This window comes from Canis lupus, chromosome 6, assembly GCF_048164855.1.
Source record: "Canis lupus baileyi chromosome 6, mCanLup2.hap1, whole genome shotgun sequence".
Classification (NCBI taxonomy): Eukaryota; Metazoa; Chordata; class Mammalia; order Carnivora; family Canidae; genus Canis; species Canis lupus.
Window position 1 is genome coordinate 23,425,990 of NC_132843.1, and position 18,785 is coordinate 23,444,774.

General features: G+C 39.0%; 1 protein-coding gene across 1 annotated transcript in view; it reads left to right on the forward strand.

Moving 5' to 3' along the window:
* The first annotated feature begins 299 nt into the window (after positions 1-299).
* The window catches only part of DSG2 (desmoglein 2), a 48,284-nt gene continuing 29,798 nt past the window's right edge, over positions 300-18,785 (forward strand). The window contains exon 1 of the mRNA XM_072829130.1: positions 300-420. Coding sequence (XP_072685231.1) covers positions 382-420 — 39 coding nt within the window. The 5' untranslated portion in view covers positions 300-381. The remainder of the gene's footprint in view (positions 421-18,785) is intronic.

Sequence of the window (18,785 nt, forward strand, 5' to 3'; positions counted from 1 at the left end):
CGCCCTCAGGCCGGGGCCGAGCCTCCCGGTGCCCGCCGCTCTCCTGAGAGGAGGGGGCGGGGCCCGCCACCCACAGTCCCCGGCCCGGGCACGTCACGGTCCCAGGTGCGTGTGCGACGAGGGGCGGGCGTGCACCTTGCGCCTCCCCCTCCTCCGAGGAATCCCCACCTCAGCGCCGGCGGCTCGGGCGGCCTCCCGGTTCCGCTTCTCCCGCGGCGGCCGCACCTGGCACCGCGCCCCGGGCGGGGCGGGGCGGGGCGGGGCGGCGGCGAGCGGCCCTCGGGGCGGGTGCTGCGGGCGCGCTGGCGGGCAGCGGGGGAGCGGGCGGCGCCAGCAGCGCGAGCGGCCCGAGGCGAGGGCGAGGGTGAGGGCGCGGGCGCGATGGCGCGGAGCGCGGAGGGCGCCGCGCTGCTCGTCCTGGTGAGTGCGGCCCGCGGGGGCGCCGGGGCGCGGGCGGGGTGCGCGGGAGGGCGCGGGAGGGCGCGGGCGGGCGGGCGCCGGAGTCGCGCCCGGACCTGCCCGCCTCCCTCCGCCCGAGCGGAGCCGGCGCCCCGCGCTCCTTGTCTGCGCCCGGGCGTGCAGGGAGGCGGGCAGGCTGCGGCGAGCTCGGGCCCGAGGCCTCGGGAAGCCGCTGGGTCTCCGCGGGCGTGTGGGAACCTGCCGGACGCTCTGCCTCGCTGCGGCCCTGGCGCTCTCGGGGCTGTGACGGGCGGGGGCGGGGGCGGGGGCCGGCGAGCTCCGAGCGGCGCTGCCCGAGCCGCGGCTTTGTCCGCGGTCCTCTCCCTCCCACGGGCAACATGGAGGCGGGCTCGGGCAGGTAGTGCGCCCGCCGGGAGCCGGGAGCCGCGAGCCGGGGAAGCCGGAGAAACGCCTTTCTTTATTCCTGGAGGGCAACGAACGCAGGGGCTCCAAATACGGCTTCGCAAAAAATGCACTTAAGCGGGTTTGATTTCTGTTGAATCCACGTTACTGTGAAAATCACGCACCCGAAGACCGTTTTAACTTCAGGCTCACAAAGTTTGGTGTTCTGAAGCTGTTTCCGGGTGTTAAAGATGATAGGCCTACGTAATAGCGTGAAGGTTCTTTTTTTTTTTTTTTTTTTAAAAGGTGACAAAATCGAAGTGCCGAGCCTCAAACTGGCTTTTCAAAAGTTCTTAACGAAAAGGGCTTGAACCTCTGGAAGATAATGTTGGCCCACTAGAGCTACGCTTCTTATGCTTGGTTTCTGTGCTCAAATTAGTTTTTTTTTTTTAAGATTTTATTTATTTATTCATGAGAGACACAGAGAGAGAGAGAGAGAGAGAGAGAGGCGGAGACACAGGCAGAGGGAGAAGCAGGCTCCATGCAGGGAGCCCGACGTGGACTGGATCCTGGGACTCCAGGGTCACGCCCTGGGCCGAAGGCAGGCGCTGAACCGCTGAGCCACCCGGGCTGCCCTCAAATTGGATTTTAGATATATTTGCCTTCTGTTTAGTAAAGGAATTATACACGATTAAGAAATGTATCTGATTTATGGGGTTTTGTTAACTGGGTTTTGATAAAGTGACAGTCCTAGTGTAAGTGCGGGTTCACCTTACAGAGACTTAAATATTTGTGTCATGAGAGATTAGATAAAATGTCATACTCCCGTTTTCTTACGTAATGGTTAAGATTTTTTTAAAAAAAGAAACACACAAGTTCATGCTTTATATTAAATAAAGTTCTAACTTCCCAGGTGCCTGAGTGGCCCCAGTGCGTTGAGGGTCTGTCTTTGGCTCAGGTCCTGATCCCAGCTTCCTGGGATGCAGTCCCACCCGCATCTGGCTTCCTGCTCAGCAGGGAGTCTGCCTCGCCCCCCAGCCCCTTCCCCTGCTCCCTCGCTCTTTCTTATTCTCTCTCTCAAATAAATAAATAAAATCTTAAAAAAAAAATAAAGTTCTAACTTCCAAAAGATTACCTTCTCTTTCTCCCAGAATTGTAATGGAGGGACAAATACAATATATTTATTTTTATAGTAATATGTCTACATATTATTAATATTAGTTAATTATACTAATATGCATTTTCCCTGTTTTGTGTCTGTGTGTATATCACAGAAAAACAAAGCAAAAAAAAAAAAAAAAAACATGACTAACCCAATCTAGGGATTTCAGTGAAATCTCACTTGGAATAGCATACTATGTAAGACCTCCAGACCTTTGGCACACCAATTCATTTTCCTGCTGTGTTCATCCATTTCATTTTGCCGAAGTCATTGAGGTAATTTTCAGTCAAGTTCATTTTTTTTAAAGTTTTCATTTATATATTCATGAGAGACACAGAGAGAGGCAGAGACACAGGCAGAGGGAGAAGCAGGCTCCACGCAGGGAGCCCGACTCTGTACTTGATCCCGGGTCTCCAGGATCAGGTCCTGGGCCCAAGGCGGCGCTAAACTGCTGAGCCACCCTGGCTGCCTAGTCAAGTTCATTTTGTTAATAAAACTTCTCTATGATAATTTAGGATTTTCATTTTGGCCTCCAGAATTAGAGTAATTTTACCTCATTGTGATACCTCCTGGCTAAGTAGAATACCAAGCTAACATAGCACCTAGCTTACTTTGAGGGTTAAATATTAAATTCCTTTCTTTTTTTTTTTTTTTAAGATTTTTTAAATTTATTCATGAGAGAGAGAGAGAGAGGCAGAGACACAGGCAGAGGGAGAAGCAGGCTCCATGCAGGGAGCCTGACATGGGACTCTATCTGGGGACTCAAGGATCATGCCCTGGGCTGAAGGCGGTGCTAAACCACTGAGCCACCCAGGCTGCCCTAAATTCCTTTCACATAGGAAAAGAATTGCTTTAATTCTCAAATGGTATGACAATTAGGCCAAGTCATGTATGTTTATGGAGAAATAGCTAATAATTTATGTATATTTTCTGTTTTAGCAATCCTGTATTTTTACTCTATTAGGCAATAGTTCTTTATGACGTGATTGTAACTAGCTGAATTGGAACAAATTCTGGACTATTCTTTGTATTTTCTATTATGCTTTTGTGATATAAATTTGAAAAAATTGTTTTTGGTCAAAGAAAAGTGGGCAATTCAGCATTTTGCCCTCAGGATGTTTGAAGTTGAAAGTATACTTTTTGGTAAAGAATGGAAAACACCTCCTCTGTCAGAGTTCTTGAGGAAATGGGTCTTTTATAGAAGGGAATGTAAATTGTATTCTGTATGGGTCGGAGTTCAGATAACAGAATTAAAGCAAAAGGGATGTATTTCAGGGAATTAATTTGATAAGAAAAGAAAGGGCATAAGTATAAGAAAGATTGAGGAAACAGACTTCATTTTGTTGTCAGTAAGGACTTCCAAGCCATACAGCCAATCCCACAGTGCAGAAAGTGCCATGATCTGGATGCTACTTTTGCTGCCAGGTTCAGAACCATGCCACATTTACTAGGATGCATGGCCAACTAAATGTGCCAGGACCCTGCCTCTTGGCCTCCACTATCGAGTGATAGACACTAGAATAGTAATAAACCCCAACTGCATCCTACATACTAGGCTTGCCAGCAAAAACAGCATACATACAGCTTCTACTTCACTTCCTTCTTTCAGATCTCATATAAATGCTGATTGATTGAACTTAAATCATGCTTAGAACATTAGCTGCAAGGGAGTCTATGACCTGTGATCTTTAGCTTTCCTCTGCAGTTCAGGGAGACACACAAGAAAGGAGATACTGAGTGGCACCCACACAACTATCACAGAGTCCTCTAGGCCAATTCTATCAAAATGGAAATAGAAACAATTTCCTGACAGTCTTTGCTCTTCAAGAGTTTGTTGTTGTTGTTGTTGTTGTTTTAGGTTTTTTGTTTTTTGTTTTTACCTGGGATTCACCAGCTACCAAGTACTCCACAGATAGAATTCAAAGGGTCCTTAGACATAGCTGGGAATAAATTACATATCTGTGTTTATTCATCTCTATCTGAAACTTAGCATTTCTTTAAATTATGAGTGTAAGAAAGATACTGCGTCAGCTTTAGCAATACTTGTGACTTTTTCACAAATACTGTCACATCATACTACAGTTATCTGAAAATATCATTTGTTCCCATCACTAATAGACTTCTAGATTTTATTATTAATGGGTCGATAATGAAGTGCATTATATCACTGCGTCACAAATTGGTGTTTCTTAAATTCTGACAACCATTTCAATGTTGGAATGGAATTCCATTCAAAATCCAGAGTTTTTTTTAATTTTACAGATTTCAGAATATTATTCTGAGAAGGGATCCATAGACTTCACCAGACTGCTAAAGAGGGCACTCCAGTTACAGATTTTCTGATGGTTGCCTCCATTTGGCCTTTGACTAATTAAGCTTGCTTTAAAAAATCAAACTACATTTTAAGGATTCAGTGATAACAAATCATATTATGAACAGTTAATATCTACTGGTGTATTTGTATTTGTTGGGGCTGCTGAAACAAAGTACTGAAAATTGGGTAGCTTAAAACAGCAGAAATTTATTGTCTCACAGTTCTACATGTTAGTAGTCTGAAATCAAGATGTCAGCAAGGCCCTGTTCCCTCTGAAATCTGTAGATTTTCTTTCTTGCCTCTTCCTAGTGTTTGGTGGTTTGCTAACTATCTCTGGCATTCCTTGCCTTTTAGATGCCTCGCTGCTATCCTCCAACTTCACATGACATTCTTCCTATATCTCTTCTTATCATCTTACTTCTGCACATGTCTGAGTCTATGTCCCAATTGCCCCTTTTTATAAAGATATGGGTTGTAATGTATTAGGGCTCACACTGATGACCTCAGCTTGGTTAAATCCACAAAGACCCTGTTTCCAAATAAGGTAACATTCTGAGACATTGAGGGTTAGGACTTCATCATGCCTTTTTTTGAGAGACACAGTTCAACCCATAATAAATAGGTTAAACTGTCTATAAATTATCAGTAACATTGGAGTTATGCTTGAGTTGTAATATATAACTGGATAATAGAATTTAGAGTAAATTCAAGTATAAATTAGGTGATAAATATTGAAGCCTATAAGAAAAATCAGTTATATCCAGGGATTTTAGAAATATATGCTTTCACATTCGTTTTTATTTCTAAAAATTAATAGGTTATGGGGAAATATCAACTGTTAACAGAAGTTTCTTTAATAATACACTTAGAAGGAAGTATCATACAAAAAGGTATGCACATTCATTTGGGCTAAATTCTCCCCAGTCACTAGACATTCCTGATGAGCTAAATTAAAATCCCCACTGTTGAGGCCCAGATATATGTATGATAGAAACTTTGCAGTTAATCTAATTATCAGACAGGTATAAGAGTGAGAATTACTGGTCTATATTTTACAAAACAGTTTATTCATGAAGGAAGCATACAAATATTTATAGGGAAAAAATTACACATTGAATAGGGATTGGTATTTTTTAAACTGCCAAATGTAGGAAAAGTCAAAAAACCTTTATTGAAATAATAAATGAGCTTTAGATCAATTTGAGTATATTTTAATCACAGCTTTTTTTTTCCCGTTTTTCAAAGTGCCACAAATTTTAAGAGCTAAATAATACTTTTCAAACATATAGTCCATATATGATAAGAGATTGCTTTCTTAGTTAAGGTTATCTTAAAGTATCAAATGTATACCATAGATAATGTACTATTTTTGTTTATTTCAAATTATTAAAAATTATTGAAATTTTTATTATATGTGAAGGTTAGGGATTAGAGTAAAAGAAACTAGAACATCAGAATTTGTATCATAGTCTAATGGTAATATGATAATGCTCACAAGAAAAGAAACTGTAGACACTAACCATATACGACCACTGTTTAGAAATGCTTTGATCAGTTTTAAACAACATACTGGACATTGGGAAACCATGAAAAAAACAGATATTTTCTTCCCTCATGGTGCTTATAGTCTAGTAAACAAGTAAATGGCTAAATTCCAACCGGGTTATAGTAAGAAGAGTAATGACAAAAGAACAGATAATACTATAGAGCCTACAGAAGGAGCTCCAGCACTAAACATCCCAGCCAAGATCTGAGGATAATTATAAATTAGTGAAAAGAAGATATGAAGAGAAGGAGGGAGAAGAATGTTCTAAGTAGAGATGAGTATATGCAAAGGCCTGAAGACAAAGGTATGTGGTTCTTTGGGAAAAAAAAGTAAAGGAGTTCATTGTAGCTGGAACATACAATGTGAGACAAAACCCATTCAGAAAGATGAGTGCAGGCTTCTTGATACCAAGGGAAGCCACAAAAGGCTAATAATTAACAAGTAAACATTCTTTAGGGAGGTGTTCAAATCATTAAGAAAATAAAAAGATGAATCTTGGTGGATTTGGTCAAGAAAGGGTCAAGAAAGAAGTGATAGTAGGTGACCGATTAGGAATAGTTTTTCCTCATTTTTTTTAAAAAACGGAGATCTTCCAAAATTTGGGATGTTGTGATCAAAGACAGGGAGAAAAGTACAGAGAGTAAAGTGGAGGGAGAGTGCTGCCTGGCAGGAGCGTTGGTCTGGGAGCAATGGGTCTCAAGAAAATGTTGAGGGGTTTGGAAGGTGTATTTTGGTCGTCACAAGGCCTAGGATTATACTGATATATAATACCTCAAATCCAGGGTTGCTAAACCTCCAGCATTCTTCAGGACCTTCAAGAAGAATTGGCCACTCATGAATATTTTTCTTATTGGAAATGCCAATAGCACCCACATTGAGAAATGGTAATAGACAAATAGTGAGAAGTTCTAATTAGGGATTCATCTTACTTATCTCTATTCTCTTTTGAAAATGCAAATATCTCTCTAGTTGATTGAGCCTTGATGCATTCATTCATTCATTCGACAAATATTATTGAACACCTACTCTATGCCAAACACTTCTAGGTCTCACCCCTTCATGGGAATTATTTTCATCAGTCAAGTGGATGCTGCCTGGCTGGTTAGAGAATGAGAGGGTAGATTTGGGTAGAGATGAGATGAGAAGAGAGTTCAAATTCCCTCTCTTCTAGACTACCTCCATCCCATTATCCTTTCAAGTTCCCTACAATGCAAACCAAAATAAATAAAATAGAATTAGGAGGAGGGTTCAAATGGCAGTGTAGGAAGATGCTGATCTCACCTCCTCCCACAGGCACAACAAATCTATAACTATATATGAAATAATTCCCTGTGAAGGGGACCTAGAAATTAGGTCAACTGAGCTTCCACAAAAAGGGACAGCAAAAGATAGGTAGAAGAGAACAACAGTAGTAAAATCAACCATTTCTATAATAATTAGTTAAAGAAGGCACAAAATAAGACATATAAATATCACATCAAAAACATTAAACATAAGGGGCAGGGTCAAAAATGTAATGCTTTTAGAAAGCATTCAAACTTAAGTGACTACCTAGTTAAAATAAATGGCTATATGCATAGGTTGTTATATATGAACTTCATAGTAACCACAAACCAAAAATGTAATAGATGCACAAAAAATAAAGTGAAGCTTTTGCACAGCAAAAGATACAGTCAACAAAACTAAAAGACAACCTACAGAATGGGAGAAGATATTTGCAAATGACGTATCAGATAAAGGGCTAGTTTCCAAGATCTATAAAGAACTTATTAAACTTATCAGCAGCAAAGAAACAAACAATCCAATCATGAAATGGGCAAAAGACATGAACAGAAATCTCACAGAGGAAGACATAGACATGGCCAACAAGCACATGAGGAAATGCTCCTCATCACTTGCCATCAGGGAAATACAAATCAAAACCACAATGAGATACCACCTCACACCAGTGAGAATGGGGAAAATTAACAAGGCAGGAAACCACAAATGTTGGAGAGGATGTGTAGAAAGGGGAACCCTCTTGCACTGTTGGTGGGAATGTGAACTGGTGCAGCCACTCTGGAAAACTGTATGGAGGTTCCTCAAAGAGTTAAAAATAGATCTGCCCTATGACCCAGCAATTGCACTGCTGGGGATTTACCCCAAAGATACAGAAGCAATGAAATGCCGGGACACCTGCACCCCGATGTTTATAGCAGCAATGTCCACAATAGCCAAACTGGAAGGAGCCTCGGTGTCCATCAAAAGATGAATGGATAAAGAGGATGTGGTTTATGTATACAATGGAATATTACTCAGCCATTGGAAACGACAAATACCCACCATTTGCCTTGACGTTGATGGACCTGGAGGGAATTATGTTGAGTGAAAAAAGTCAATCGGAGAAGGACAAACATTATACGGCCTCATTCATTTGGGGAATATAAAAAATAGTGAAAGGGAATAAAGGGGAAAGGAGAAAAAATGAGTGGGAAATATCAGAAAGGGAGACAGAACATGGAAGACTCCTAACTCTGGGAAATGAACTAGGGGAGGTTGGCGGGGGGTGGGGGTTACTGGGTGGCGGGCACTGAGGGGGCATTTGATGGGATGAGCACTGGGTGTTATTCTATATGTTGGCAAATTGAACACCAATAAAAAATAAATTTATTAAAAAATGCTTAAAAAATAAAAAAGTGAAAGGATTCCAAATAACACTAAAGAAAGTCACAAATCACAAGAGAGCAAGAAAAGTAGAAAGGAACAAAGAACTACAAAAACAATGAGAAAACAATGAATAAAATGGCAATAAAATAAATACATACTATCAATAATTACTTTAAATGTAAATAGACTAACTGCTCCAATCCAAAGACATGGAATGGCTAAATGGATAAAAAATACCAAGATCTGCCTATATGCTGCCTACAAGTGACTCACTTCAGATCTAAAGACACACAGACTGAAAGTGAAGAGATAGAAAAACATATTCCATGTAAATGGAAGAAGAAAGAAGGCTGGGGTACTTATACCAACAAAAATACTTTAAAACAAATGGTATAACAAGAGACAAGAGCATTACATAATGATAAACAGGTTGATTCAACAAGAAGATATACCACTTGTAAATATTTATGCACCCAACCTAAATATATAACGCAAATATTAGCAGACACAAAGGGAGAAACTGACAGTAATTCAATAATTGTAGGGGACTTTAACACCCCAGTTACATCAATGGATAGATATCTAGACCCAAAATTAGTAAGGAAACATTGACCTTGAATGACACATTAGATCAGATGGGCTTAATAGATTTTTACAGATCATTCCATCCAGAAACAGTAGAATACACATTCTTCTCAAGTGCACATGGTATATTCTCCAGGGTAGCTCACATGTTAGGCCACAAAACAATTCTCAGTAAATTTAAGGTTGAAATCATATCAGGCATTTTTTTCTTACCACAGTGGGATGGAACTAGAAATCAACTGCAAGAAAACTGGGAAAAAATGCAAATACAGAGACTAAAACATGTTACTAAACAACCATTGGGCCAATGAAGAAATCAAAGAGGAAAGCAAAAGAAAATGAAAACACAATGTTCCAAAATCTGTGAGATGAGATGCAACAAAAGCAGTTCTAAGAGCGAGTTTTATAACAATAGAAACCCATCTCAAGAAACAAGAGAAATTTCAAATAGACAATTTAACCATATACCTAAAGGAAGCAGAAAAAGAGGGGCACCTGGGTGGCTCAGTTGGATAAGCCATGTGACTCTTGATTTCCACTCAGCTCATGATCTCAGGGTCGAGAGATTGAGCCTCACGTCAGGCTCCGAGCTGGGCATGGAGTCAGCTTGAGATTCTCTCTCTTCGTCTGCCCCCTCCTCAAATAAATAAATAAATCTAAAAAAAAAAATAAGAAAAAGGAGCTAGATAAAGAACAGGGCCCAAAGTTAATAGAAGGAAGGAAATAAAGATCAGAGCAGAAACAAATGAAATAGAGATTAAAAAAAAAAATAGAAAAGAAACTAAGAGCTGATTCTTTAAAAAGATAAAATTCTTATAAGTTTCAGCCAGACTCATCAAGAAAAATAGAAAAAGGGCTCAAATAGAATCAGAAATGAAAGAGAAGTTAAAACCAATACCACAGGGGATCCCTGGGTGGCTCAGTGGTTTAGCGCCTGCCTTTGGCCCAGGGCGTGATCCTGGAGTCCTGGGATCGAGTCCCGCGTCGGGCTCCCAGCATGGAGCCTGCTTCTCCCTCCTCCTGTGTCTCTGCTTCTCTCTCTCTCTCTCTCTCTCTCTCTCTCTGTCTATCATAAATAAATAAATAAATCTTTTTAAAAAAAAAACCAATACCACAAAAAAAAATACCACAGAAATACAAATCATCATGAGACTACTATGAACAATTCATATGCTAACAAATTGACAACCTAGGGGAAATGGATAAATTCCTGGAAACGTACAGTCTTCCAAGACAACATAAATTGGTGCAGCCACTATGGAAAACAGTATGGAGTTTCCTCAAAAAATTAAAAATAGAATTACCATATAATCCTTCAATTCCTCTTCTAGGTATTTATCCAAGAATACATAGGCACCCCTGTGTTTATTGCAAGCCAAGGTATGGAGGCAACCTAAATATCCATCAATAAATGGATGTGGTGTGTGTGTATGTGTGTGTGTAATGAAATATTACTCAGCCACAAAAAAGAATGAAATCTTGCCATTTGCAACAACATGGGTGGACCTAGAGGATATAATGCTAAGTCGAATAAGTTAGACAGATAAAGACAAATACCATACAGTCTCCTTTATATGTGGAATCTAAAACACAAAACAGAAGCACCTCTTAGATATAGACAAAGACTGATGGTTGCCAGAGGGGGCTGGGAGGTTAGATGAAATAGGCAAAGGGGATTAAGAGATACAATCTCCCAGTTATAAAATATATAAGACTATGTTGTACATAGAGAATATAGTCAATAATACTGTAACAACTTGTATGAGAGCTCCTTACTGTCTAGATTTGTGATGACCATTTCATAATATATATAAATATCAAATAACTGTGTTGTACACCTGAAACTAATGCAATATTATATATCCATTATTCTTCAATGAAAAATAAATTAGTTAAAAACTTAAAAATATCACATTAAATTAAATTGCTCTTACCCACTGTCTCAGAGATCTACTCTCCTTACACCCCAAAAGTGCTAGCTGAGAAAATGGGCAAGACATCCAGGTCAATCATCATATTTTAATACTGTTAATCATCTCTCCTTTCAAATATCTCTTTCCTGTGCTTCCATAGTACTCTACTAGGAGTTCTTTCACCTCTAGGAATCTACAAGAGTTCTCATCTCCTTTTTCTGATCTAGCACAGTAGGGGCCTATGCTGTACACACATCACCGGGAGACATACTGGATATGAGTGGGAGGCAGAGGCAGTACAAGTGGTTGGTGACAGCTGTGGCTGGGAGAGTACTGCCTTTAGGACAGAGTGTGTGTAACCCCTGCCTCCCTTTGAGCCACAGCACCCTACTCTTTATTGTCTAATATCTCTCCCCAGGATCCAAGCCTAACATGTCTACAAGCTGTGCTTTGAAAATTGCATACCTCTAGCCATTCGGACTTAGAACTTCAGTATCTTCTGACCCCTTCTCCTGTCCTCCCCACACAGGACATTGCCAGTGATTAGTTGTGTCCTCATAGACCTCCTTCACCCATGTATCCTCATGCCGTTACCCTGTGCTGGTCCTCATTCCATCTCCTCTGGCTTATTACTTTAATGTTCAAACCATCACCTGCCTTTCATCTTACACAATATTGCAGAAAACTTTCCTGGAGCTCTAGTGTTAGAGCATCCCTGATCAGAAGCTGTCAGAATTTTAGCACAACTTTTTGTCCTTTTTTCCTCCTTGCCACCATAATATAGTCTAGGTACTAAACTGCCAAACTTCTTGTTCATTGCCTTCAATGTCCATGTTCTGGCACATGATGCCTTTGATATGGGTCATTTCCTTCTGTTTCCAATCTGCACAGAGATTCTTCTCCCTCTCAAGGCCAGAGAAGGCCCAGTGCCACTTCCTGCCCTAAATCTCTCCTGATTTCCCTAGCAGAAAGTGATTTCTGTCTTTTCTGAGCTGCCCAGGTCCCCAGAGCCTTTTTTGCAGCTGTCATTCCCACAATTAAATTTTTCTACCTTACGTTATAGTAATTTATATACTCTTTATCTCTTCTACTAACCTAAGCTTCAGAGTAGGATCTACATGACCCTTGTCTATATACTAGCTAATTGTCTGGGACACAGAAGTATTCTTTAAAAACCCAAGAGTCAAAGTTCTTCCTATGTTTGGGAAAGCTGGAATAATAACCTGAATTTCATTTGTTTAAAATAAATATTTACTGTCCAGTTAGTCATTAGTCTGGCCTGAATGTCTAGATAATTGATTTAGTTTCATTACAAGTTTAGAATTATTTTTAAAAAGGGAAGAAAAGAGAGAGTGGAAATGCAAGTTAAGATTTCCCTAATTTCACAGATAATAATCCTCCAAAAAGATTCATACAACTTTCCAAAGCACTTGATTTTCACTTTCTAAAATTTTGCCTCCACTTATTTGAGGCAAATTGAAAATGCCTACTTTCCACTTTGAACCTTGGAGTCAACTGTTGCCTTACTGACAGACCAGTGCCATCCAATGGTGAAAAGGGACAACCTGAAGCTCTTGGTTTTCTTAAACTTCTGAGGAGAGTGGGTGGGAATCTGATTTTCTTCATTTTTTTAGTATAATTTGCAGGACTATATTGCAGGAAAAGGTGGAAGCAACCTGTAATTTTTGTATATCAAATTATGTGAGATGCATTATTATTTACTAATATTTTGCTTGATTCCAAAAGCAGCACTCATAGCAGTTGTAGAAAACACATATCAATAAAATGGTAAAATATTTCAAAAATAATAAATGTTCAGCATCAGTAAAACTTAAATTACAAAAGGTGTAAAGTAGGGGAAAACCCTGTTTCAAGTAATCCTATTATATTGGTTATTACTTCTAAAGTGACAAATCTTATGATAGAAATCATTCAGTTACTGAATTTCTTAAATTAGAACTTGTTGTTTCACACATCTTTGTAATTGAGGATTTATTATCTAGTTTATGAATTATCCAAGCTCTCTTCTTCCTTTTCTTTTACTGCTCTGCTTTTATACAGTAGTTTTCAAAAGTATGATCCCAGACCTGCAGCATCAGCATAACCAGGAAACTTGTTAGAATACAAATTCTTATGCCCCCTGACTCCCAGACTGGAAACTGGTGGAGCCCAGCAGTCTGTGTTTTAATAAGGTGATTCTGATGCCACTCGAGCTTGAGAAGCACTGCTAACATCCCTATTAGAAAATAATCAAGAAGAGAAAAGATTAAATATTTTAAAAGGTTATATTTGATCACTTGTTAGCAACTCTGACTTTTTAAAAAATATTTTAAGGGCCAGGGTACATGGGTGCCTCAGTCAGTGAAGCGTCCAACTCTAATCTCAGCTAGAGTCTTGATCTTTTATTTATATATATATTTAAAGGCCAAAGAAATTTATACTAAATAAAATAACATTGATTTTTCTGGACCTTGATTTTATTTGTCTGAATTAAGGAAGAAATAGCTATCTATGATTACACAAAACTCAGCTTGAAATAAGAACTCACAATGTGATCTAACAACTCAAGGGTAGTATAGCATTGCCAAATCCATGTCTTAAAATTTTTTGAGGCATTAAATGTTGCCAAAGAAAATATCTTCCTCTTTAAAGGTAGCTTCAATATGACTCACTCTAAACCCTATTAATTACATTAAGATTAGCCCAAACATTGGAAAACCAGGTGAAAGGTTATGACAAATGATAGAATTTATTACTTCCAGACTTAAAGTATGTAGCTTTAAAAAAAAAAAAAAAAAGTATGTAGCTTTACTATCTAAAATTCAAATTCAGCATTGAAAAGTTAAGTTCAAAATACTGCTATTCTTGGCTATTGAGGTTTTTTTAAGTACCAAATGTGAAAACAGATATAATTGTATATTTAAGTTAGTTTTTGAGGAAAAGCACTTTAGGAATTGTACTTATGTACGGGTCATAATATGGATAAAATATCATCAAATATATATTACATAAATTTTCAAGCTGGGATTTTCAAAATAAGTTATAATGTTTAGCCATAAAAAAAGAAATTTTATAAAGACTACCTCTCCTCCCTTAAGAAAAAAAAATTTTAGAAAAAGAATATTAAGAGAAAGAATATGATAGGTGAAATTCTAACCTAAATCTAACCAGCATCAGGTTGTTCAGAGAAGCTCACCAAAATCACTGGCCCACTCTTACTGCACTGCATCACTTGAACTCTTCTGAATGTATACGTTTCTGCCATTACAGAGGTTCTTCCACGACTTTCTTGCGGCTACATTGGCTACTATGAACTAGACCTCTAGCTCTAGTTTATACAAATAGAAAAGTCAGGATATATGATCCATGGAAATAAACAAGTGGCATCCATGGCCCTTACCTCATTTTTATCTCTGGATTATTTTAGTCAAAACTAAAAACACTTTAGGAATGGATTGGGAATAAACCAAGGATCCTTAGGGCAGTTTCTGATTTTGCCTTCCACACAGTAAAATGGAGAAACAAAGAATTTTAAAACATTCTGCTTCTTTGGAAGGGTGGGTAAGAAAAGGAAATAACAGAGGTATTTCTGGGATTATCCCAGGGTGGACATGAGTTTAAAGAACAACAGCGGGTGCGTGCTAGATCATCTATATTTGAGTCCTAAAGATTGTCTGTTGACCACGCTACTGACCTCTGTAAAGTTAATTCTGGCTGAGTGGAAATAATAAGCCATTAGTATGCCTCAAAGTTGAAACAGTTTTTAGACTACTTTATATCCCTCCACATTTCATTTGTAATAAGATATTTATAAGTCTGAGTTATTAAAGTTTAAGTGATCACCTCACCATGGACTTAGAAACGTGGGAGAAAGCTTCAAGATTATCTACTCCAGATCAAAAACATATCAGTCAGGAGGAGCTGTCATCCAGTGACTCATAAGTTCTCCTGGATTCTGCTTATTAAATCATCAAGGTGACTTCAGAACAGGAAATCTTTGCTAAAAGTGCTGACCTTGAGAACAAACAGTACATTGATTGGTAGTATTTTTGCGGTGATGTTTGACTTTCCCTAATGCCTCTGCCAAAAGAAAAATTATTTTCTTGCCAGTTACCAGGAAGGCCAGTTTTGACAAGATGCATAGGATTCAATGGTAAAAATGAAAACTTGCTTTTTAACTTCAGTAAATTGGAAAGCTTTTAAAGGATTTTTCTGTTTCGTCTAAAAACACTACTTTTGGGGTAGAGAGACTAGAAGTTTATTTTTCCTTGTCAGTCTTAAAGGCATATTGCACATGACACTTTTCTCTCACCAAGTTCCTATGAGGAAAAAAAAGCCATAGATTTCAGTCGGGAGAAACTAATAGCTCATCTTGTCCAGACATTCTTCCAGTATTTGAAACCCTTTTACAACATCCCCACAGGACGTCACTCATACTTACAGAGCTGGATATGCTTGAAGGGAAGTGGGAAGGAGTGGGAATGGAAGACAGAATTCAGAGTCCGTTATTCCACTTACATTGTCTGCAACATGCTCTAATTTGGAAGTTTACGTAAATCCATGGTCCTCTGAAATTCGTATGACTTTCTTGACTCTAGTTATTATGGTAGCTTCCAACCAAAGATACACATCTAAGTCAGGATTTCTCAACCTCAGCACTTTGTCCTTTGAAGCTAGATAATGCTTTGTTGTGGGAGGCTGTCCTGTGCATATAGAATGTTTAGCTACATCTCTGGTCTCTACCCACTAAATGCCAGTAGCACCTCACCCCAGTTTGACAACCTCCCTGCCCTCCACACAGGTTTCAAAACCAAAAATGTCTCTAAACGTTACCAAATATCCCAACGGGCCCAAGGGTGGAGAAGGAAGTTGTACATGAAATCTCCCCCATATAAATTAAATATAAATTAAGAAAGTGCTCTGTGAGATACAGAGTCCCAAGGAAACATCCAGATTATTTTCTTGGAGTAAGTAGAAAGGAATAGTTAAGATCTTAACTATTTCTATAATCAAATAAACAAATAGTTCCACACTTGTTAAAATGTTTGTACAGTTCTCTTGGGGTTTTTTGTACAAGTGTGGAGCACATATTTGGTCCATCATACTTTAAGTGTCTAAGAACGGGCCACTGCTGCTGTAGGTGTTATAAAAATGCAGATAGCACAGATATTTGTAGAGCTAGACCATGATACCCTTGGCTTTAAGAAGTACATCAATTTTTATAACTTTTTAGTGTAACACGTGGAAAAGTGTGCATATCACAAGTGTACTAATTGCTGAATTTTCATAAACTGAACACAGCATGTGACTAGCAACCAGATCAAGAAACAAGATTACCAGCACCCCCAAAAGCCTTGACATCATATCCACTGACTCACTCTCCTCTTACAGCACCAACCTTGATCTCTGATACCATTTCCACCTCATGCCTGGCTGTTTCTTTCCTTTGCAGGAAAGTCTGCCTGATTTGCTCTCCCATTCCATTCCAGTCTCTATGAAGATAAAACCTCTTCTGAGAGCTTCCTCACAGTCCTAAACCACTCTCCACCACCCTGTCCCTGCTTTAATTTTCTTTTCAGCTATCACAACCTATTTTTGTCTCTCTCTCCAACAAAGAATCCAAGAGGATAAGAATTCTATTAGCCTATTGCAGGAGCTCAGGAAGTTGAAGGCATAAATGAATCCAAATTTCAGAAATCTTTAGATGAGGAAAATGCAAGTTATAAAATTACAGAAATACTCTGCCTCTCTCATGAATAAATAAATAAAATCTTAAAAAAAAGAATTAAGGAAATACCATTATAGTTCTGTTGAGTGCCTGCTATGTGCCAGTCACTGCAATAATTACAGTTATGTATTATTTCTTTTAATATGCACTGTAACCCTGCAACCTGGGTATATCATGTTGCTTTCCGATTCAAGTAACAAAACCCAACTGAAAGTAGATTAAACAAAAAGAATATTTAATATCTCAAAGAAAATGGTCCAGAGATGGGGCAGTTTCAGTTTTGAACAATTTTGTACCTCAAAGATGTTATGGTTTTAGTTTGGTTTCTCTGTCATTTTATTAGCTCTCTCCATGTGGTCACAGATGGCTCCACTCCAAATGTCATGAGATTGCTCAACAATCTCCAGAAGCAGGCAAAAAGAGAGAATGTTCATATACTTCTTCCTATTGATGAATAAAGTCTTCTTCCAGACTCTTTATAGATATCTCATTGGCCAAAATTTTATTATACATTGTTATAGGTTGAATGCTTGCCTCCCCTCTCCACCCCACCCAGATTCTCATGTTGATGCCCTAACTCCCAAGGTGATGGGACTAGTGCCCTTATAAGAAGACACCAGAGGGCTCAAGTACAAGCTGTTCTCCTTGTGTGAGGACATAGAAGGGAGGCTGCTGTCTGCAAGCCAAAAGGGAACCCTCTTGGAGTTCCCAGCCTGCATTACTATAAGATACAAATTTCTGTTGTTTAAGCCACCCAATCTATATATGGCAACCTTAGCTGACTAATACACACATTTATGCCTAAACTAGTAACCATCAAAGTGAATGAGACTGTGATGCTGGCATATACCAATCATTACTCAGCTCCATCAGCTAGGCAGGGTCTACTCGCTATCTGAACAAAATGGGGTTCTGTTCTCTAAAATGAGAGAAATGGCAATTAGCTATACAATTGAATATGTGTGCCACAGATATATTATGTTACAGATAAGGAAAAAATTAAAGCAGTTTATTGAGCAGAATCAGGATTTTAATCTAGGTAAGACTATTTCCAAAGTCATGCACTTTCCACCAGGTGATACTGCTTCTCAAAGATAATCAAAACAGAGTCTCTTTTGTAATAACAAATTTAAGAAAAGCTGTATCTTTGTGCTTACCCTGAAAAAGTGGCAGAGGAGACTGGGAACAATGTTGTAGTGTATGTGCTACATCTATATCCAGATCTTGGCTTCTTAATACCATCCTCCAATATTAGAAATCAGGACTTCTTGGAGAAATGGCTCATTATAAAGCTGGGATGGGAGAAGTATAAGATGACCCTGGAGCATCTCGTTATGCTAGACAGTAAGGAGGAGCTCAAAAAACAAAAATGGGAACATAGGAACAGAATCTAACCTGAAAGATCTTCCAGTGCTCAAAGCTGAAACTATTGGAACAAAATTAATAAAATAGTATTGGTTTATAACCCACAGAATAAAATAAATATGCATGAGTCCATACTGATGTAAATGATTAAATAAATAAAGACATGAGGGATGAAGAGATGAAGCTTTCTTGCCAAAGAATTCCAAGTAATATGCATACATGCTTCTGTCATAGGAAATGAAGTTTAATCTGTCTCCTCCCCCAGTCCCTAACTCAAGGGAGAGCTAGACTTAGTGACTCTCTTGTGGAGAATAGAGTAGGGAAAGGGAAAAGTAGTAACTTTACAGTGGAGAAACCTGCAAAGGATACCTTAATCAATAATGTCATATGAATATCATTTTCCTCTAATATATGAAAAGGCATTTACCTCTGATATAATATGAAAAGTGCCCTTTCCATATCATGAAAAGGGCACTTCAGAGCTCCATGGCGTTCTTTCCAAAAACATATAACCCTGGTGTAATCATGAAATAAACCAACAGATAAAACCAAACTGAAGAACATTTTACAGGATACTTGACCAATATTAAAACTGTCAGGATCATAAACAAGGACAGACTGAAAAACAATCAGACCAGAGAATATCCTAGATAGATGCTGGAACAGAAAAAGGACATTAATGGAAAAAATGATAAAATCTGAATAAAGTCTGAATTTAGCTAACT